The following is a 22,083-nucleotide window of genomic DNA, read 5'->3' on the forward strand; positions in this document are numbered from 1 at the left end:
GATGATTTATCTCGAAGAGTTTGAACTTTCTTTCTTGAAACTAAAGATGAGACTATGGTAGTAAAAAACAAAATTGAAAACTCTTGAAAGTCAAATGGATCAAAAACTGAAAGCCCTTCAGTTTGATAATGGTCTTGAGTTTTGCAATGAGGATTTAGATAAGTGTAGCACGGTTAGGAAAATCCAACAACAAAATAGTGTTACTGAAAGAATGAATAGAACCTTCCTAAAAAAATAAGGAGTCTACTATTTAACTTTGGTCTTCGTAGCTAAGTCATTTTGAGGCCCTTAGTACCGCTACTTAGCTTTTCAATAGGTCCATTGAATTGAAATGTCCCATCGAGCTTTGAAGTGGTATGAAACCTAGCTTAGAACACATTGTGATTTTCGGTTGTGTAGCATATGCCTACAGAGGAATGTAAATTAGACTCCAGATCCCTTAAGTGTCACTGAAAAAATAATGGATTTTCCCTAGAGAAACTCATGTCACGTCAAACACATTTTTGTCACCATTCTGTCGCGCATTGCTCGTCGCGCGAAGTCTTTGTATGACATATATTTAGTCACGCAATCTCTTTAGCGCGTGACTGAGAAGTAACTAAGCCACCAAAATTTGGTGATTTGCTAAATAGTTAATCTTTTGTAAATTTTAAGTAAATAGTCATTATGGTGATGTTGCATTATTTGGACGTTTATAAAATTTCATTTATGATTTTGGAGTTTAATAGTTTATTTACAATTATTAACGATTATTTACAACTATACACGTCTTTTTTGAGTTTGTTAATAAAATCTCGTGATTAAAAATTTACTAATAGTTGGTTATACAAAAAAAACTTGAGTTTTAATCATATAGTTATATAGCTATAGAGCCTGAGCTTTTTTGCATGAGAGAAAAATTTATGGCATAAAAAGTCAAAATTTTTATAGTTCATGTCTTCTTAGTACCAGCAAACAAGAAGAAATCAAAGTATATATATATATATATATCTATATATATATATATATATATATATATACACGCATAGTGACGGAACTAGAATTTATAGTCAGGGGAGAATTTGATTAATTTTTTTGGGGTGCGTAAGAATAATAATATTCAGGAGGGTTGAATATGAAAAAATTGTATAATTTTAGGCTACATATGTAAAAAATTGTGAGAAAAGTTGTAAATTTATAAAGGGCGTGTAAGTAAAAAAATATTCAGGAGGGACAAGTATGAAAATATTATATAACTTTGGGGACAAGTATGAAAATATTATATAACTTTGGGCTAAAAATATAAAATATTAGGGAAACAAATCTAATTTTTTTAAAAATTTAGAAATTAAAATTTAATTTTTAAAAATTCTGGGTAGCATTGACCCCTTCGCCCTTATATATATATATATATATATATATATATGGTATTTTCATCAACCACTAAATTTTCCGTCAAAAGTATTTTATGATTTTTTTTTACGTAGATTCTTTTAGTTTTTCATTGGTTTTAAGTGTTCCTAGGACAATCGAACGTGATGGAAAATAACATTTTAATCTTTAAATGTATATTTACTGGGTAATATCATTTACATGTTAAAAGTAGTAGGAATTTCACGTAAAAGTAGACACTAGTTGGACTGGGTGGCAACCGGTAATATACGATAATTTGGAATTCTCTAAGAATTTTTTTTACATGAAAGAATATACTAATGATAATATTTTATTTTGCCTAAAAAGTAATAAATAGCTCAGCATGGAGATCATCTTAGAAAAAACATGTATCATATCGTTGCAAATCATCACGTAGAAAGCAAAGAAGTAGCACATTGTAAATAGAAAGAATAATATAATTTAATATGTACTTCAAATTAGTTACAGAACGACACATGCGCACAGCTCGTGCTTATTCATTTGAAATCAGCACAAACACGAATGTACAAATGACAGCAAATATGTAGTTTGTTTTTATAAGAAATAACAACATTTAAATAAATAAATAAAACAGGTATAAATATAGTGAAAGACATCAAATGAGTAATAAAATGAACACTAATAATGATGTATTAATCTCTAGCCAAACAACTCTTTGGGACGAGATATCCACTGGCAGAGCCTCTAGCGTTGGAACACACAGAGGTTGTTGCTGATTTACGATAAGTGAGGTTTATATTTCGCAGTTTGATCCCTCTGCATTGCCTGCCTGGACTACAATACAAATTCACGGCAACTTTTGTCGATGACGTTCCTTTGATGTTCTGGTATGTCACTTGGCTAATCTTCACATTGGAGCCCTATAAGATGATGCCAAATATTACATGCAAAAAAACAAAAAATTAAATTAAATTCAAAAGGTTAATTGCAGAATGTTTCAATATGATGCAGCGGCAGTTTATGGGATAAAAAAAAATATTGTCCACAAAAAGCTTATAACCTTCATATTGGGTTACCCTTACCCATATGAAGTGCTTGAAAATTAAACCCTCTATAAAAATCACTACTCAAAGAGTAATCAACCCAATTTAAAATGATAAGAAAACTTAATATCTGAAAATAGTATAATATAACTAAAATTCAATATAAAATACTAAATAAATAAATAAATAAGTCCGGATTTGGAGACACAAAATAGGGAAAATTCTAAGCTCAAAAAAAAAAAAAGGGAAAATTCTACAAATAACTTTTTCTTATTTAGAAGATGGTGATTCTTTGAATACTTCAAGTTTCAAATATTCTGTAACTCTGATTTTTCCCGTTATTTTATATGAAACTGTAAATAATTAAGAAAATTGAACCCATAAAATGATAGAAATTTTAAATAGTAAAAAAGAAAAAAAAAATTAAGTCAAACAAAACAAAAATGTAAAAACCACAAAGAAAATACGTAAAACACGCTTGAGTCATGCTCTCATTATACCGTACCTGGTGAGGACATCCAGTTTTGGAAGGACAGTATTTCTGGTCGATGATGATGGGGTTTCCGACGTTGTTCATGACAAGGTTAAGAAACCGGATGTTGGCGGCGAAGCCGTTGCTGCGGCGGTCCCACGACTTGATCCTGACGCCGTTCTGCGTCTTGACGAACGTGGAGTCCCTGACGGTGACGCCCCGGACGCCCGCCTCGCTGGCGGAGCCGCCGAGGCTCCCGATGCTGACGCCGTGGCCGGGCCCGCACGTGACCTTCTCGACGAGGAGGTCGCGGGACCCGGGGCCGATGGCCACGCAGTCGTCGCCGGTGCCGATGGCGGCGCCGGAGATGGTGACTCGGGACGACGACTGGACGTAGACGCCGTCGGTGTTGGGGCTCCGGCTCGGGGCTCGGATCGTCAGCCGCTTGAACAGCATGTCGCTGCTGTTGTCGATCGTGATGTGCTTCATTTGGCTGTTCAGAGATGTCAACTGGCTCACCACTATGTTGTTGCACCACGAGAACGCTATGGACTGTTTGCATCCAATATTTCACCACAATTAAAATAATGAAAAAATTGTACAAAATAATCATTTGAAACTTATTGATTAACAAAATAGTCAAAGTTTCAACTTTTTAACAAAGCAATCAAAAATTTATGTTTTCAAAATTTTTATGATAGTCAGGATTAAAATTATTGACGATTATTATAAGCAATTTATCACTTTCAAACAAATTAATTTTGAAGCCAATTTTTTTTTTTTTTAAATCAGATTGCTGTACATTTTGGCTATTTCACTAATTTAAGATAAACCTTGACTATTTTGCAAATTCATAACTTTAAATTAGCTATTTAGCTATTGTCGTCCTAAAATATTAAACACAAGTATATACATTAGAGTCAAACTACATTATTATTAAACTTTGATGGAATAGTCAAAACGATTATATGCAGAAAAAAAAAAAAACACATGCATCTATAATTGACGTAGTTTTTAAAGACTTAAAATGTTATTTGACGTCTTTGCTAAGTTCAATAGTTATAACTATTTCACTGATTCTTAAAATAATAGTTATAATTTGAAATTACGTGACAGAGATATTCACACACACACACACACATGTGTTAATTATTTGATCGCAGCTGCTACAGTTTTTATATTTAAAGGAGAGAGTCGTATAGTCAAATGATACTTTATACATAAAATATTTATTAATTCAAAAAATAGGTTAAATTAAGATGAGATATTTAAAATATTTAGGCACAAATTAAATTATATTTTTTTTAATATTTGATCATTGGGCTTTAATTATATCATAGAGTAGCCATTTTTTGACAAATTCAAACGTTTTGCTAGCTTAATTACCTATCAACAAATTAGCTCCACGTACTATTTGTTGAAATATCGAATCAATGTATGTGTATTTTCTTCTTGAATTTTACGCATGCCAATTGAAACTCATGTGATCAGTTAGCTAAATAGTCAAGTAACCTATATATAAAAAAGATTTATTCACCGATTGGCAATTTGACTATTATTATTAACACGATTAATCAACAACACCAACATTATAAGCCAGGTTTTGAGCTTAAAAAAAAAAATACCAGAATGCAAGTATATATATATAAAATAAAATAATGATCATTAGCAGATTGTTCAAAGTCATTACTAACCCTAGCTCCGGAAGGGCATGATTTCTTGGAAGCCCGGCAAGCCCAGAAAGAGTGTCCGCGGGCATCGAAAGTCCCTCCGCGGATCGACAGCCGAGCCACTCTGTGGAACGTAATCCAAGCCCCTTTGCTTCCGATGACCCGATAGTCCGTCGGAGCCACCACCGTGCCGTCCACCTGGAACACCATAACTCCCGTGCTCCTGCACGGCCCTTCGAACGTCACGCTCCCGATCAGGAACCGGCCCCGCGGCACGCGGAAGACCACGCTGCGGTCCCTGGACCGGCACGCGGCCGACCACGCCCTCGCAAACGCCTTCGTCGAGTCCGTCTTCCCGTCCCCGCGGGCCCCGTAGCTCGCCACGTTCATCGTGACGCTCGACGATGCCGTTCCCGCCATCACCACCGCGACGATCGTGATCCATGAAATAATGCTCAAGCAGTACTTCATCATGATTATTAATATGTGTTTATTGATGTGGAATTAATATAATGTATATGAGATGATATGATCAGACTGATCAATGTGTGTATATATATATATAGAGCATGTCTCCTATAGCTTCCTATTGACTTAATTAAATATTTTGTTGCTTTGGGCGGTGTTTCCGCGCTTTGGCTTCAATGTTACTCGTTTACGTTGTGCTTGCACTATCATATTATTGATCAATCATGTGTCCACTGTACGTATATACGTACGGTTTCAATAAAAGGCTCACGTCACGTTAATGAACTTTTAGCACAGTTTCGCATACTTTAATCCTCGATCGAGCGAATTTGATTAACCGGTATTGCGGGTAGATTTTGAATAAGTTGTAAAGAAACTTTGGCATAAAGGCAGTGGCGTTTTGCTTATATAATATATTGAGAAGTATTTGTTGTAATTAGTCAATTCTATATTTATTTTTAAAGGTCTAGTCAAATTTTTATTTCATTAGAAAAATAGCTTATTAAGTCGAAGTCAATTAAATTAATTGTTCAATTAATTAAATTAATTGAACAATTAACTGAATAATCAATATTAAAGAAATATTCAAGCTCATGAACATGTCTCATATATTATAATCGCATGCACTTTGTTTTAATTTGAACTATTTTCTTAATTCTTAAATAATTAAACTAGATTTTTAACACTACAGTGGATCTAGGCTAACCTTATACCTCTGACTCTCGTAATCAAACCTTTAAAACACTAATAATAATAATAATAATAATAATAATAATAATAATAATAATAAAGATGACAAAACTACTGTATTTTCAATAGAAAAATAATTCGAAGTTATTTTCGCCAAAAGTCTACATGTACATAAAAACCGTTGACAAATTTTTATTAAAGATATATTATCCAGTTGGATCAAAACAAAGCAAGCTTTGAGAGCTGTATAAAGTTTTTGCTGTGTTTAACGTGGCCTTAGTTATATTGCTTAGCGGTGCATCATTGTAGAGAATCCATGCTCGTCTATTGCGTAAATATATTCCATTAGGGTGATCTGATTTTTTTCTTTCTTTTATCCGGACATATATACAATTGATTATGACATATCAAACTTACTTTCTTTTATCTGGACAGAGATTTTATCGGAAAGGATAAAACTTTGCTTAGGGATTCGATCAGTCTAGTTTAGATATATATAATTGTTTTACTCTTTACTTAATCAGGATTTCTTTTTATTTATTTTCGACGTAGTTATAATATTATATTTTTTTCTCCGCTTGATCGATCTACCTGTAGTTGACCAGGGTTCTAGCTGATGATACATTCTATCCGATCTTTATATACTCAAACCCGTAACATATTTTGCATGAGTTTTTCTCGGAAGCTGAGTTTGTATTGGTACGTACGAAACGACAGCAATGCGACTTCTTAAAACTGTTGCAATTCTTGTTCTGAAAAATGTTTTGCCTGATTTCGTATGATCTGCTGTGCAAGGGTGGCTTACAACATGGGAGAATATTATTTTTTGAGTGCGTTATACTCTCTATCATGTTCTTATCGATGAACCCATGTGATAACTTGAAAAATATATTATTTTATAGGAATTTGCATTCCGCAAAATATATTATTTTATAGGAATTTGCATTCCGCAAAATATATATAACCTAATACCAAACACATGTGGATCTAATTATTGATTAGCCCTCTAGTGTTCCCACCAGGTATTTCTTTTGCGGTGTACTTTTGGTATTTTCAGTTTAGGCGCAATAAACTAGAGATAAACTAATAACTAATTAAAACTTAAAATAGAACCCGGAGATTAGACTCGAAGTGCATACATACTAATATATATATATATATATATATATAACAGCTTTAATAGAAATTGTGGTAATATAATAATATATTGTTACAATTAGACAAATTGCCTGACCATTTTTTTTGTTGAATAATACGGATTTTCCATTAAAATTGGGTAAAAAACCCATCAATACATAAGAATAACACCTTAGTACATGGATTACCAAGACCTAAGTCGAGGTGAATCTAACACTAACTTCCGGTAAAAGTACGATATGTGCAAACTTCCGACAACGGGAAGAATTACAAGTACCAATAGAGCACACAAGAGGCTCGTTAAAAAACCCAAAGAATGGGGATGGAAAAATCCAACCAAACTCGGTCCGATAACCACGAATAGGATGGCTCTTCAACATGCATAGATAAAAGGTTTTGTTGGCTCTTCAACCTGCATAGATAAAGGTTTTGAGCGGGACTGGTATGCGTTTGCAAAGGGCTAGGTACATGTATTGGGTCGGGGTATTGTTAGTGTTGGATTTCGTATTTTATCAAAAATATTTATTTGGGTCCAAATCCAGGATTAAGCTCAGAACTGATGGATTACTTCCCTAATAAATGAAACTTGAGCTATTTTTTTAAATGAAACTTGAACTATTTATTGATCCGTTGGCCTAATTGCCCCTGTTTTTAATTTAGCATTTTCTAATATTGTTTTGCAGTTTTAATTTTGTTTCTGTGAAATGAGTTTAGTTATAGTTTTCTTACAACACTAATTACTTCTTTTTATATGATGAAACATTTATTAAAAAAAAAAAAATCAAATAAGTAAACAAATAACAAGATGTATAATTTTTTTTATACAAGTATAAATTATATAATTGAATATATTTCACCCACGACAATGCGTGGGCGTTCATCTTGTTAAATATAGTGAAACATTTCTTATCGAAAAAGAATATATGGGCCTTATGTTACAAGCCCAGTTCCGTTACAAAACATTTAAAAAACAACCAAAAACAAAAAACGAAAGTAAAAAACGACGTTCTTGACGAAACGACTTAATTCGTCGAAAACTACATAAACTAAAAAACGACGAAATGTATCTAAAACCACTATAAAACTTTGATCATGCATTTTGACCGCCCGTAGCGTCCGGAAAACAAATTTTCTATGGAAATTTGGCGAAAATCACAAAAATTGACGAAACCACATACTTGGAATATTTTATTGACTGGTCCACAATTTTATTCTAAATTCAAATTGACCGATCCACACACTTGTGTTCTCTAGTGTAAGAGAAATTGCACGAGTTATGCCATTTGAAACTATGACAATTAAGTAATTGACCTTTATTTTATCCAAAAAATTATTAGGTAAGTAGGGAACTAAATCGTTTGAGATTGTTATATAACCAACGTTTCGTAAATCTTAAGTAAATAACCATAAAAATAACGTGACATTTTTTATTTGTCATTTCATTAAAATAAAATGGTGTGATATTTACGTCAATTTACACGTGTAAATACATGAACGTGACTATATACTTAAGATTTACGAATCGTTGGCTACATAATAATGTGAAACTGTAAATATGGCTATATATCTAATAGACCAATATTTTATTTTTAATAACTAGCTTTTTTTTTTTTTTTTTTTATTTATGTAGTTTTTAAATAATTGATTTACTTTTTTTTGTCTTTCTATTATAATCTGTTTTTCAATTAAATTGAAGTCCCATTTTTTTTTTTAATTTCCACGTTAATTTTGCATGCCTATATAAAAGTAAACTTTCCTATTTTAAGGGATTCTGTTTAATTTCTAATTAATTCGTGTTTTCATGATTCAATAAATAAAATCAATAAATTTTTAATTTGTTTTTATTTCCGTTTCTTTAAGTAATTATAGTGCTAAATATTTTTGGCAGTTTTTTTTTTTGTATAAGCTATGACTTTCCTTATTAATAGACTGTAACGTTTTTGTGGTTTAAAAAGTAAGTGTAGTGATTTTGCTTGTTAAATAAAATAATTATAAAAAACACACGGTTTAGTTTGTTCAAAATTTAATTCACGCAAATCATATTCTAGGTTTTTTTTATACAGCTATCTAGCCATTTTAAAGTTTTTCGTCAAGTACACATACTGCATGAATTATATTCTCTAGTGTAGAATTTTTTTTAAGAGAAATTGCACGAATTATGCCATTTGAACTATGACAATTAAGAAATAACCGACCTTTATTTAATCAAAATAATTAGGTATAACTAAGCAATTAAAACGTTTGGGATTGCTATGTAGACAACGTTTCGTAAATTTTAAATAAATAACCATAAAAAATAACGTGACATTCCTGATTTGTCCTTTCACTAAAATAAAATGGTGTGATATTTACGTCAATTTACGCATGTAAATACATGGACGTGGTTATTTACATCAGATTTACGAAACGTTGACTATATAACAATGTGAAATTGTAAATAAAGCTATATATCTAATAGACCCATATTTTATTTTTAATAACTAGCTTTTTTTTTATATTATTTATGTAGTTTTTAAAATATTTGAATTTCTTTGGTATATACCGAAAGTGCCAGTTTAGATGGTATATTAAAATTTTTGAAGGCACGATTAAATTTTTGAACTTATTTGATATATACGGAAAGTGCAGTGGATTATAATTTTGGGCACTTAGATTAATTATTTTGAAAATAATTAAGGATATATTAATATTTTTACATTATAAGTGGCTAGAATGCAGTATCTTATGAAACATTGACTATTTTGCTAAACACTTAATTTGAATGAGCTATTTTTTTTTTTTAAAAAATCTATTTTTTTTTTGCAAATAATGAAATATCGAAATAGGCTTCCAATGAAGATTTGTTAGTTTTCCACAAACAAGACACAAACTACGCCACACCCAAGGTTTAAAATATCGATACCGATACTCATACCGAGGTTCTGATTTTACGGATATATCGAGTATCGACGGATATATCGACGGATATTCTATAACAATTTCAATACCGACTACCGATGATATCGGTGATATATCGATGATATATCGATTACCAACGGATATATCGACATAAATCCTATAACAAGTAGATATTTTTAAATAACCAAATATATATATATATATATATATATATATATATATATATCATGGAATCCAAATTATGAAAATACAAAATCAAATACTACAAAGTTCATGACAAACAATTCTCGGATCTCGGTTCGAACCTCGGGAGGAACTTTAGTGCATGCTCTCGCATTTTTATTGGGATCGTTACCACTCAAGTGGTATTTCATTCGAGTTATCCCGCCACCTTTCATTTTCCAATCACAATCCCAATCACATGTTTTGATTCGCATTTTCTAAAATCACAATTTATCTATCCTAATTTCAATATCACATACTCCCGTCCACAATCATAAATTCCAATTCACACGTTGGAATATCATAATTTCTATACTAACCTTTTTGAAATAAAGATTCTGAAAATTTTCAACTCGCCGGAAAATTCTCCGGCCGCCGTCAAAATGGGTGGCGGGTCGTCGGAAAATTGAAAAACTCGTCGGAAATTTAAAAAAAGTTGGGGATCTAAAAAATAATCAAGTACTAATCTCAAATATGCAAAAAATTTCAACAAAACTAGAGTTAAATCGATGTAAAAATGAAAAAAAAAAATTCAACAATATCCGAACTTTATACTCATACCAGAGATATATCGGCTGATATCGGCGATATGGCATAACAATCCTTCATCGTCTGGTGATTTTTCACGGATATATAGGGATATACCGATATATCACCGATATTTTATGGATATTTTATAAAACGATAACGGTTATGCACGATTTTTTACCGAGACTTCCAAAAAATGGATATATCGGCGATATATCCCTATATATCGCCGATATTTAAAACCTTGGCCACACCACACATTACACTACATAAAATAAAACTGTGGTGTAATGTGTTACAGGTTTGATTAAATTGAATTACTTTATGTCATGCTGTTAAACTATAACACATTACACCAGGGATAGAGTTACAGTAGATCGAAGGGGCTCAAGCTCCTCTCAAATTTTTATTTACCTTAAAATATTTTTTATCCTAACAATTTACAATTTACAATTTACAAATTAGCCTTTTTGACTTTTTCTTCAAATTAATCCTCCCGGTGAACTTCTCTGGTTCCGTCTCTGCATTAGACCATACATTACACCATGTTGTTAACCAAACTAACCACTCTCGATTCATCAAAAGTAGATATGGGATTCTACTTAATAAAAACGTTGAATTAAACGAAGATTTTATTTTTATACAAAAATATCTTTAACACATTATAACACATTATATAGTCTTCAAATAATAAAGCTTTTTGGTATCACATATTGAGTAACCATCACGATATACTAAGCCAAAGCCAAACAACAAAACACCGAAATCCCAAACCCACATTAACAGTGTTAAGACATGCAAATAATTAATAATAAAAATATTTAAACCAAACATCAAACAAACAAAATATAAGAAACAAAAATAATAATACGAAAGCGTTTTTGTCGAAAATACTAACATTTACTTTTTTTAGTGATTATTATTACAAACAAACTGTGTTTTTTAAAAAACTATCACATCTATTCATTAAAAATCGAAAAACCTCAAACATAACTCTTAGGCTTAGGTAATAATACACCAACAAAAAACGGCAAACCAAAAACGAAATGGATTTATTTTTATTTATGTTAACCGCGTTTTTGGGTTTACACTAAGAACCGTCCGTGGTTCGATCTAGGGCCGGACCCTATGACCGCACGTAGGTTGGGTTTGGTGAAGTTCTTCTCTTCTTGTCGTATTCATGCTATTCGGATCTTCGGGTCTTCGAGTGTCCGGGTCTTCGGATCTTTGAGTCTCCGGGTCTTTGGATCGTCTATGTTTTTCGTGTTCTTCACCGAGTCTTCGAATCCTTGCACCTTCACCTAACCACAAACGAAATGTGAATCTAGAGGGACGCGGAGGGTTTTCCCTCGGCGCGTTCTCCGACGCTCAACATTAGTTGTGTTGTAATGTGTTTTTGATAAACGATTTGTACTTGTCTCTATGTTTTCTAGAGAGAGAAAGTGGTGGTGTGATTTTTGTAGAGTTTTGACAAGTTGAGAGAAACTTACTTTGTGTTGTGAATGAATGGGGTATTTATAGGGACCACGGAGTTTGGTGAAAAGTACTTGATTAGGTGGTGGAGATGGCCGGGTGGTCTTGGCCGGGTGAAGTCAACCGGGTGATTTTGGCCGATTGAAGATGACCGGGTGGTCTTGACCGGGTGAAGATGACCGCGTGGTCTTGACCGGGTGAAGATGACCGGGTGGTCTTGGCCGGGTGAAAATGACCGGGTGGTCCTGGCCGAGTGAAAATGACCGGGTGGTCCTGGCCGAGTGAAAATGACCGGGTGGTCCTAGCCGAGTGAAAATGACCGGGTGGTCCTGGCCGAGTGAAGATTTGTCAAGAAGTCTCGCTTGAAATCATTCTTTGAGAGTCTCTTTTGAAAGACATTTTAGTGTTGACTAGGAGCTTGGCGTGTGAATTTGCATGTGGGCTTGGGCCTTGTGTATGGACTTGATGTATCATCTTTTGCTCTTGGGGTGTCGTTTTTACCTCGCGAAAATACGGCATAACATTAACCCCCCAGTTTCTTGTGCGACTTGTCGTGCGAGAAATTTAATTGCTCTGACGGAGTATGGAAGGTGCTCGTCTAGACCGCAAGGGGTCTAACTTTGAGTTTTTTGGCTTGCTTGTCTGGATCGCTGGGATTCGATCTTCTTCAAGTTTAGGTGAAATTTACTCCAAGTGCAACAGCCTTAACCGCTTGCGCCCGGGGACAATCTCGGTTTTAGGCTAAGCGCGCTCTAATCTCTTGGATCGGGGCTTCGCCTATCTTTGGATCGTCCCGCGGTGCTCTGGGTACGGGGTGTTACACCACCTGATGATGATTTCAACCAAGACATCTGAAGTCGGGTTCGAGCGACCCATAACCACGGAGGTCGGAATTTTCAGAGCCACGGGGGCTAAGATTGCGCTTTGGAAAACTGAGGGACCCAAACAAAATCTATGTTGAGTAGTGCAACGACCCAAACTTCTTGTGGCTGAGTAAGTCCCTTTCGTGGCTGTGCTCGATCTCGGAAGATCATGGTCTCGGGAAACCATGCCTCGTAAGGCGAGCTTTGTTTGGGACCGACTCGAGTCACTAGTGGTGTGGGGCATTGTACTCCTCAATGTAGATTTTATGAGGGTCTCTCTTAGGATTGACTCTTTTCCGAACCGCCAAGAGTTTAAGTGAAACGAACTCCGAGTAGCATGACGACTCAACCATTTACGGCCGAGGTCGGTGCCTATTTGGGCTAGGCACGCTCGTACCCCTTGAGGTCGGGGCTTCGCCCTTGGGACTACCCGAGCCATATCGGGTCGGAGTCATCATGTCACTCGGATCCGATCCCACCTTAACTACCTGGGGTAAAAATGTCCGAATTGCCAATGAGGCATTGAGCGACTAGGGTCACGAGCCAGATAGGCATTTGAGCGACAAGGGTCGGAGCCAAGGTGGCTTTGAGCGAAAATGGTCGTGAAGCCAATGAGGTGTTTAGCTACAGTGGTCGCTGTCGTGGACCTTGCTTTCGGGGCTTGATTAAGGAGTCAAGCTGATGACTTTGCCAAATGTTTCTTTGTTTGTACCCGGTCGGATCGTCTCGGTCGTATCCATTCCGGGGTCTTGATATCATATCTCACCGGGACGTCTCAGTCGTGGCCGACTTGGAGTCTTTTTTTTTTTTTTTTCGTGCCCGATCGGATCGTCTCGGTCGTATCCATTTTCGGGTCTTGATTTCATATCTCACTGGGACGTCTCGGTCGTCGCCGACTTGGAGTTTTTTTTTTTTTTTTTTTTTTTTGCCCGATCGGATCGTCTCGGTCGTATCCGTTCTGGGGCCATTGAATTTTGTTTAGGAAAAAGTCTCCGGTCACCAAGGCAAAGACTTTTGAGGTAAGACCGGAGATCGCGGTGGAAAGCTTCCATGGAGAAAGCTTTGGAGTAAATCTTCGTCGTATTGAAAGTTTTCCGCGGAGGAAAAGAGTTTACTGGTGGAGAGCCCGTGGTTGTTCTCGGGAACCCCTCCTTCTAGCGCCAAAATGTTAACCGCGTTTTTGGGTTTACACTAAGAACCGTCCGTGGTTCGATCTAGGGCCGGACCCTATGACCGCACGTAGGTTGGGTTTGGTGAAGTTCTTCTCTTCTTGTCGTATTCATGCTATTCGGATCTTCGGGTCTTCGAGTGTCCGGGTCTTCGGATCTTTGAGTCTCCGGGTCTTTGGATCGTCTATGTTTTTCGTGTTCTTCACCGGGTCTTCGAATCCTTGCACCTTCACCTAACCACAAACGAAATGTGAATCTAGAGGGACGCGGAGGGTTTTCCCTCGGCGCGTTCTCCGACGCTCAACATTAGTTGTGTTGTAATGTGTTTTTGATAAACGATTTGTACTTGTCTCTATGTTTTCTAGAGAGAGAAAGTGGTGGTGTGATTTTTGTAGAGTTTTGACAAGTTGAGAGAAACTTACTTTGTGTTGTGAATGAATGGGGTATTTATAGGGACCACGGAGTTTGGTGAAAAGTACTTGATTAGGTGGTGGAGATGGCCGGGTGGTCTTGGCCGGGTGAAGTCAACCGGGTGATTTTGGCCGATTGAAGATGACCGGGTGGTCTTGACCGGGTGAAGATGACCGCGTGGTCTTGACCGGGTGAAGATGACCGGGTGGTCTTGGCCGGGTGAAAATGACCGGGTGGTCCTGGCCGAGTGAAAATGACCGGGTGGTCCTGGCCGAGTGAAAATGACCGGGTGGTCCTGGCCGAGTGAAGATTTGTCAAGAAGTCTCGCTTGAAATCATTCTTTGAGAGTCTCTTTTGAAAGACATTTTAGTGTTGACTAGGAGCTTGGCGTGTGAATTTGCATGTGGGCTTGGGCCTTGTGTATGGACTTGATGTATCATCTTTTGCTCTTGGGGTGTCGTTTTTACCTCGCGAAAATACGGCATAACAATTTATTTATTTATTATTATTATTATTATTATTATTATTATTATTATTATTATTATTATTATTTATAGCGTTTATGTTCTACACGGTTCAGTAAAAAAAAAGATGAGGAAAAAGAAATAAATGACTCATTACTTCCATTTCAAATTTCGATTACAATTTATTTCGGTTACCAATTAAGTAGTTAATTCGTTATTTCTTTATTTTATAAAAAAATCATGTTCAGCGTGTAATATGGTTCCCAGTTTTATATATTTTTAAAAAAAGCCGATTGGATTTTTTTGTTGTATATTTTTAATTTATTGGTCAAACAAATATATTCTTTAAATGTCATAAAATTCGCATTCAATATGAAATTATGAATTTCTATTATTAATAACGGCTGATACGTATATAAGCCAACTTTTTAATTTTCTTTCAAACGAAATTCTAAAGGACAGTTTATACAGTATTTATTTTGCCAATTAGCAAGTGACAAGTGTTGCTTTTCTCCAATTAATAAGTGACACCGTGTAATAAACCTACAATTAATAAGCGTTGCTCTTCTTCAATGTAGTGATAACTGAATTACTATTACATCCTCACTATGTAATTAAAAAATTATGTATTTATGTATGTACTTTTATAATATATGGGTCCCACTATTGTGTTTTCTCTCCTCTCTACTAGTACTACTACTATTATTACTACTAGTACTACCGTCACCTAACCTAGGCCGCACAACCGCACATCAAAATTCAATTGATATAAAAGTTCTTCCAGCAAAAAAGAAACAGATGACAACACAAGCATATATATATATATATATATATATATATATATATATATATATATATGCGCTTTTACGCTTATATATAAAGGAAGGTCTCCAAAGCCAGCGGTTGCCATGCGTGATCATAGAGAAATTTATCAGTTGTGGTTCATACAAATTGCATTGATAGCCATGCTATTACCGTGCGTGAGTATCATATATATTCTCTCTCTCTCTCTCTCTCTCTCTCCCAACTCTGTTTCTTGACTTATATATCCATATATCTGTGCAGACTAACAAATTATCTGAATAATGGAAGAAAAACAACAAAAGAGTAAGATCGAGATAGTTGAAATCTCAAAGATCAACTCTCTAGACTCAAGCGATTCCAACACCAGTATTGCTCTCACTTTCTTCGATATCCGGTGGCTCCGATTGCCACCTGTCCAGCGCCTCTTCTTCTACGAACTCTCCGTCTCCAAATCCTCGTTCCACTCCGACCTCCTTCCCCGCCTCAAACGATCCTTATCCCTCGCCCTCACGCTCTTCCCTTTCGCCGGAAACCTAATCTGGCCGGAGTCCCACGACGAGCCCTTCGTCGTCCGCCAAGACGGCGACGGCGTTTCCCTCGCCGTGGCCGAATCCAAGGGCGTCGATTTCCACCTCGTCTCCGGGGGATTCAACGGCGAATTCGTCGAAGTGGAAGCGACTCATCCTCTGATCCCGACGCTAGCGGAGACCGGCGAGAGAGCCGAGCTCTTGTCTCTGCAAATCACGTTGTTCCCTGACGCCGGGATTTGCATTGGAATCTCGAGTCACCACGCCTTCGCCGACGGAAAGACTTCGACGTCGTTCATGAGAGCCTGGGCTCATCTCTTCAGGTCACAAGATTTGCCGCCGGAGCTCAAACCGTTCTGCGACAAGACGGTAATAGAAGACCCATTGAAGCTGAAAGAAGCGTACGCGAAAGCTTGGAGAGATCTGGATCACGGTCCGAACAACAGAAGCCTCCTCAGCTGGAAGCTCAAACCAGCCCCGCCAGGTCACGTTCGGGGCACTTTCACATTGACCAGCGCAAACTTAGCAAAGCTCAGAGAAACCATCGGAAACAAACTCGGAGACGAAGATCGGAGTAATATTCGCCTCTCAGCCTTTTGCCTTGCCTTCGCCTATTCCGTCGTCTGCGGAGCCGTGACCAAAGGAATCGAATCCGGGGTGGTACTGCTGGTCATAAACTACGATTGCAGGTCCCGAATGAGCCCAGCTCTGCCGGAGAACTACTTCGGGAACTGCATTGGGACCCGAGTCTGCGTTATTCAGGACCCGAAAACCCTGCGTAGCGAAGACGGCCTCGTTGTTGCCGTGAAGGCCATCGCAGAAGCTTTGGCAAGTCTTGACCGTGATGGAGCTCTGGCCGGCGCGGAGGGTTGGGCCGCCGGTCTGATCGCATCATTCGCGGGTCCGAAGGACGGTAGTGTTAACATGTTTGGGGTTGCTGGGTCGAACCGGTTCGATGTATATGAGACCGATTTCGGGTGGGGAAGGCCAAGGAAAGTGGAGATGGTTTCGGTGGAAACAACCGGAGCGTACGTGTTTTCCGACAGTCGTGACGAGCTCGGCGGGATCGAGATCGGGTTGGTTCGAGAAAGAAATGAAATGGAAGCCTTCGCTTCTCTCTTCGCTCGAGGTCTTGTTGAGTGATTTACCGTTAGTCTAATTAAAAAGTTGATGATCGTCCAACACTTTATTTCTATTTTTTTTTCCCTTTTCTTTCTAATAAGGATTGTCAAATTCGTGATATTGTGTTGCTTTATTTCCATTTTGTTTGTTACGTACGCTGTAGTTTTTCATGCATATTTTCATTACCAGAATATGTTATAATACAGAAAGATGACCAGAATATGTTATAATGCAACGTCAGCAACTCAAGTGAGCACAATCAGCGAGAGTGATGAGGCAATAATGGCAATAAAGGGTATTGATGAGCTAGAATGATGCGGAAATTATGGCATTGATGAGCATCAATTGTGATCAATTTTATTTCATTTCAATTTTAGAATTTGGTGCATTAATTGATTATGGTTTATTTACTTTTTTACGCCCTTTTCAACTCTGTAAGTATTATTCTCCATTGATGTAATTTGGTAGATTTTATGAAATAGAAAAAAGAAGTCAACATTTGTGTTGCAATTTGCGATTATCTCTCTTTCCTATATTATGCTCTACATCAGTTGGTATCAGAGCCACTCCGATCCCTTCCATGACGCGTAGAAATCGACGCGGAGGAGTCCTGGAGGCTGATTTGGATGACGCATATAGACGTGAAGAATTCGCCGGATTACGTCTACAATTGGAGGTCCTAACCCGCTGCGTCGAAGCGCTTGTTCAACAACGATCCGCAATGCCTTCGGCTCTTCTTGACGAATCCAATATCTATGCGGTGTTTTATGACGAAGCCACGGAAAACGAGGTGGAGTATGCCGACGCTATCTACGATGAGCCCGTGTATGACGATGTTGTGTACAAAGAAGCCGTCTACGACGAGGCGGAGTACGCTGAAGCCATCTACGATGAGGCCGTGTATGATGACATCGTGTACGCCGAGAACGTATACGATGAGCCGAAGTACGACGAGCCCGTGTACGACAAGGCGGAGTATGCTGAAGCTGTCTACGATGAGCCCGTGTACTCCGAGAACGTATACGATGAGTCGAGGTATGACAAGCCCGTGTACTATGAGACGGAGTACGAAGGAGTCGGATACGACGATAAAATTTTGGCGCTGAGTAAGGTCACCAAAGTGGCTGTACCAAGCAAGTCAATTGAGATGAAGTCATGTTTAAATCCAACGGAGAGAATGACTATTATTTCGCTTTCGAGGGAAGTCATCGAGATGATCCCATTGAGTGTGGCAAACCAACGCCCACCGAGAGCAAGTCTCCTATATTGGATCGATGATGACACAAAGAAAATCGAGGTGGATTCCATGTTGATTCCTAACAAGAAGCCTCCCGACAAACCGCCCGTGTGATGACCGAGAAGATCAGTCTTTGTGAACCACTCAATGTCCACTCCGGGAGAATGATGCGGCAATAATGGCAATAAATGGTATTGATGAGCATTAGAATGATGCGGAAATTATGGCATTGATGAGCATCAATTGTGATCAGTTTTATTTCATTTCAATTTTAGAATTTGGTGCATTGATTGTGATTTATTTCCTTTTTTACGCCATTTTCAACTCTATAAGTATTATTCTCCATTGATGTAATTTGGTAGATTTTATGAAATAGAAAAAAGAAGTCAACATTTGTGTTGAAGTTTAGAGAGAGAGAGAGTCGAATCTGGAGAGAAGATAAAGAAATAGAGAATCGGAGAAGAGAGAGAGTGTTCCGAGACTTTGAATATTTCTTATATTTGATATTAATTTGTATCACCTATTTATACATATGGTGGGTACAAGAGAGAGTGTAATAACTACTTCTAGGAAAAAGAGAATAATAAATATACACAGAGAGCAAGACATAGGAAATAACATGAGAAATAAATGCGACAATTTCCCATGTGGAATGAGTTCCAAGGAGAGGACTTCCGAGGCAAGCTCGACGCAGAAGGGCGAGCTGGCGAGCTCGACGCGGAAGGGCGAGCTGACGAGCTCGACGCGGAAGGGCGAGCTGACGAGCTCGATTTCAACACTCCCCATCAAGCTTGACTGTATATGTTGAGGAGGTCAAGCTTGCTACATAGCTCGGAAAAGGTTGCTCGCGGAAGGGCTTTGGTGAGAATGTCGGCGAGCTGATGACCTGACGGAATGTATTCCATATCGATTATTTTTTCTTCAATCTTTTCACTGATGAAGTATCGGTCGATCTCGATATGTTTTGTTCTGTCATGATGGACTGGATTTTTGGCTATGCTGAGAGCAGCTTGATTATCGCAAAAGAGCTTGATTGGACCTTCGATGATGATCTTGAGGTCGTCTAGAACTCTCTTCAGCCAGATGCCTTCACATACTCCACTTGCTAAGGACCTGAGCTCGGCTTCAGCACTACTTCTTGAGACAACGGACTGCTTCTTGCTTCTCCAGGTAACAAGATTTCCCCAGACGTATGTGCACATGCCTGATGTTGATCGTCTTTCTGGAACATATCCGGCCCAGTCTGCATCTGTGAATACTTTGACACCTCGACTTCGTCTTTTCTTGAAGGAGAGACCAGTCCCTGGGGCAGCTTTGAGGTATTGGAGAATCCTCATGACTGCGTCCATGTGAGTTTCTGAGGGATTACTCATGAATCGACTTACCATACTCACTGCGAATCTAATATCTAGTCTCGTGTGAGTTAAGTAGATGAGTTTTCCTACGAGCTGCTGAAATCTTTCTTTGTCGGTGGCGGCCTCGGTGTGCGAGCTAGAAGTTTCACATTGGCATCCATCGGAGTGTCAACTGGTTTACAGCCAAGCATGCCAGTTTCTTTTAGGAGGTCCAACGTGTACTTGCACTGGGAAACAGAGATGCCCTTTTCTGATCGAGCTACCTCCATGCCGAGGAAGTATCGTAGGCTGCCGAGGTCCTTGACTTCGAACTCAGATGACAAAGTTTGCTTCAGCCTCCTGATCTCCTCCAGGTCGTCTCCGGTGATGATTATATCGTCCACATACACACTAAGAATGGTGTGCTTGCCTTTTGTGGAGATTTTTGAGAAGAGTGTTGGATCTGCTTGACTCTGCTCGTAGTCACAATGTTTGAGCACGTTGGTGAATTTTCCGAACCATGCTCGAGGGGACTGTTTTAGTCCATATAGTGACTTCTTGAGTTTGCAAACTTTATTGGCTCATTGATCTTTGTCAAATCCTGGTGGGAGTTGCACGTAGACTTCCTCTTCCTGTTCGCCGTTTAGAAAAGCATTCTTTACATCGAGCTGGATGAGAGGCCAATCTAAGTTGGCTGCTAGTGAAATGAGGATTCTGATGGTATTGAACTTTGCAACTGGAGCGAACGTTTCTTGATAGTCAATGCCATACGCATGCGTGTACCCTTTTGCGACAAGTCGGGCTTTGTATCTCTCCACTGTCCCATCTGGATTGTGTTTGATGGTGAAGAGCCATCTACATCCAACAGTTCGCTTGCCTAGTGGTAGCTCGACGATATCCCACGTATCATTCTTTTCGAGGGCTTGGATCTCAGCATGACTTGCGTCTCGCCACTCGGAACTTTGAAGGGCTTCCTCGATGGAGTTCGGCACTTTTCCTTCATCTAACTTCGCCACATAGGCTTGGTAGCTCGTAGATAAATTCTCATAGTACACGTAATCCGCCATCCTGTATTGAGCACACGACCGAGGAGGTTTTCTCAATGCAATGGGTAAGTCTGGAGATTCGATGTTACCTTGTTCAATAGTGTCGTGGTTCAAGTTCGGCGAGACATCTTGGTCGCGAGCTTGTACCGGACTCTGGGTGATATTCAGTTCGCATGGAGAGGGTTCAGAGGCTTGCGAGCTGGGAATTTCTTGACCAGGTGAGGTCGGCGAGCTGGGAATTTCTGGAACAGGTGAGGTCGGATTTTGAGGCGAGCTGGGCGAGCTGGGAATTTCTGGAACAGGCGAGGTCGGATTTTGAGGCGAGCTGAATTCTGGGTTTATGATGAGCCAATTTGGGAAGTCATTTTCGTCATTCTCCCCCTGACGAGCTGAATTGGCGAAGTAAGGACCGAACTCATGAAAAGATGCATCCATTGAGACTATGAATTTTTGTGATCGGGGTTCATAGCATTTGTAGCCTTTCTGGGTTGCTGAATAGCCAAGGAAGATGCATTTGAGCGATTTTGGTTCAAGTTTACCTTGGCCATAAGAATGGGTGAAGACTGAACAGCCGAACACTTTCGCAGGTAGGGTTGAGATGAGTCGACAGTGAGGGTATGTCTCTAGAAGGACTTGAGATGGGATTTTATAGCCAAGGACACGAGATGGCATTCTGTTTATGAGGTAGGTGGCTGTGAGGACAGCTTCTCCCCAAAAATGAGATGAGACGTTTGAGGAGAACATGATGGCTCGGGCGACTTCGAGAATGTGTCGATTTTTCTGCTCGGCTACCCCATTTTGTTGCGGGGTATGAACGCACGAGCTGGAGTGAATTATGCCATGTGTTTTGAAGAAATCTCCGAGCTCAGAATTAAAGTAATCTCGAGCGTTGTCAGTGTGGACAATTTGAATGGATGTGTCGAACTGTGTTTGGATCATTTTGTGAAAGGTTTTGAATAGATTGGATGTTTCAGATTTTTGTTTCATCATGTATATCCAACTGAGTCTAGTGTGGTCGTCAATAAAGAGAAGGAACCATCGAACTCCAGTGATATTGGGAACTTTTGAGGGCCCCCATATATCACTGTGAATTGTGGCAAAAGGACGAGATGGTTTGTACGAGGTGGGGTGATACGAGCTTCGAGAATGTTT

General features: G+C 38.3%; 2 protein-coding genes across 3 annotated transcripts; one reads left to right on the top strand and one right to left on the bottom strand.

Annotated features, from left to right (window-relative positions):
* Window positions 1-1,853: 1,853 nt before the first annotated feature.
* Window positions 1,854-5,037, bottom strand: LOC149384234 (polygalacturonase-like). Its single transcript, XM_089629420.1, has 3 exons — window positions 4,563-5,037; window positions 2,902-3,420; window positions 1,854-2,273 (listed from the first exon to the last, which is right to left on the bottom strand). The coding sequence occupies exons 1-3, from the start codon at window positions 5,010-5,012 to the stop codon at window positions 2,046-2,048; spliced, it is 1,197 nt and encodes a 398-aa protein (XP_089485546.1). The 5' UTR covers window positions 5,013-5,037; the 3' UTR covers window positions 1,854-2,045.
* A 10,752-nt stretch (window positions 5,038-15,789) lies between these two features.
* Window positions 15,790-17,732, top strand: LOC149384235 (phenolic glucoside malonyltransferase 1-like). Of its 2 annotated transcripts, none has more exons than XM_089628348.1 (2): window positions 15,790-15,837; window positions 15,927-17,732. In XM_089628348.1, exon 2 carries the CDS (start codon window positions 15,947-15,949, stop codon window positions 17,333-17,335), a length of 1,389 nt encoding a protein of 462 aa, XP_089484474.1. In that variant the 5' UTR covers window positions 15,790-15,837; window positions 15,927-15,946; the 3' UTR covers window positions 17,336-17,732. The 2 variants fall into 2 exon arrangements, with proteins under 2 accessions (XP_089484474.1, XP_089484473.1); XM_089628347.1 differs by having other exon boundaries at window positions 15,795-15,841.
* The last annotated feature ends 4,351 nt before the right edge of the window (window positions 17,733-22,083 follow it).

The sequence above is a fragment of the Urtica dioica genome, chromosome 10 (assembly GCF_054948205.1).
Source record: "Urtica dioica subsp. dioica isolate 48M chromosome 10, U.dioica_male_clone48M_v1_H2, whole genome shotgun sequence".
Taxonomy (NCBI): Eukaryota; Viridiplantae; Streptophyta; class Magnoliopsida; order Rosales; family Urticaceae; genus Urtica; species Urtica dioica.

Bases quoted from the DNA above. Each gene is read 5' to 3' on its own strand.
- LOC149384234 (XM_089629420.1), bottom strand. From the start codon at position 5,012: ATGATGAAGTACTGCTTGAGCATTATTTCATGGATCACGATCGTCGCG. The intron at 3,421-4,562 runs GTTAGTAATGAC...GGATGCAAACAG, and splicing joins CATGCCCTTCCGGAGCTAGG to TCCATAGCGTTCTCGTGGTG. The intron at 2,274-2,901 runs GTACGGTATAAT...ATCATCTTATAG, and splicing joins AAACTGGATGTCCTCACCAG to GGCTCCAATGTGAAGATTAG.
- LOC149384235 (XM_089628348.1), top strand. From the start codon at position 15,947: ATGGAAGAAAAACAACAAAAGAGTAAGATCGAGATAGTTGAAATCTCA.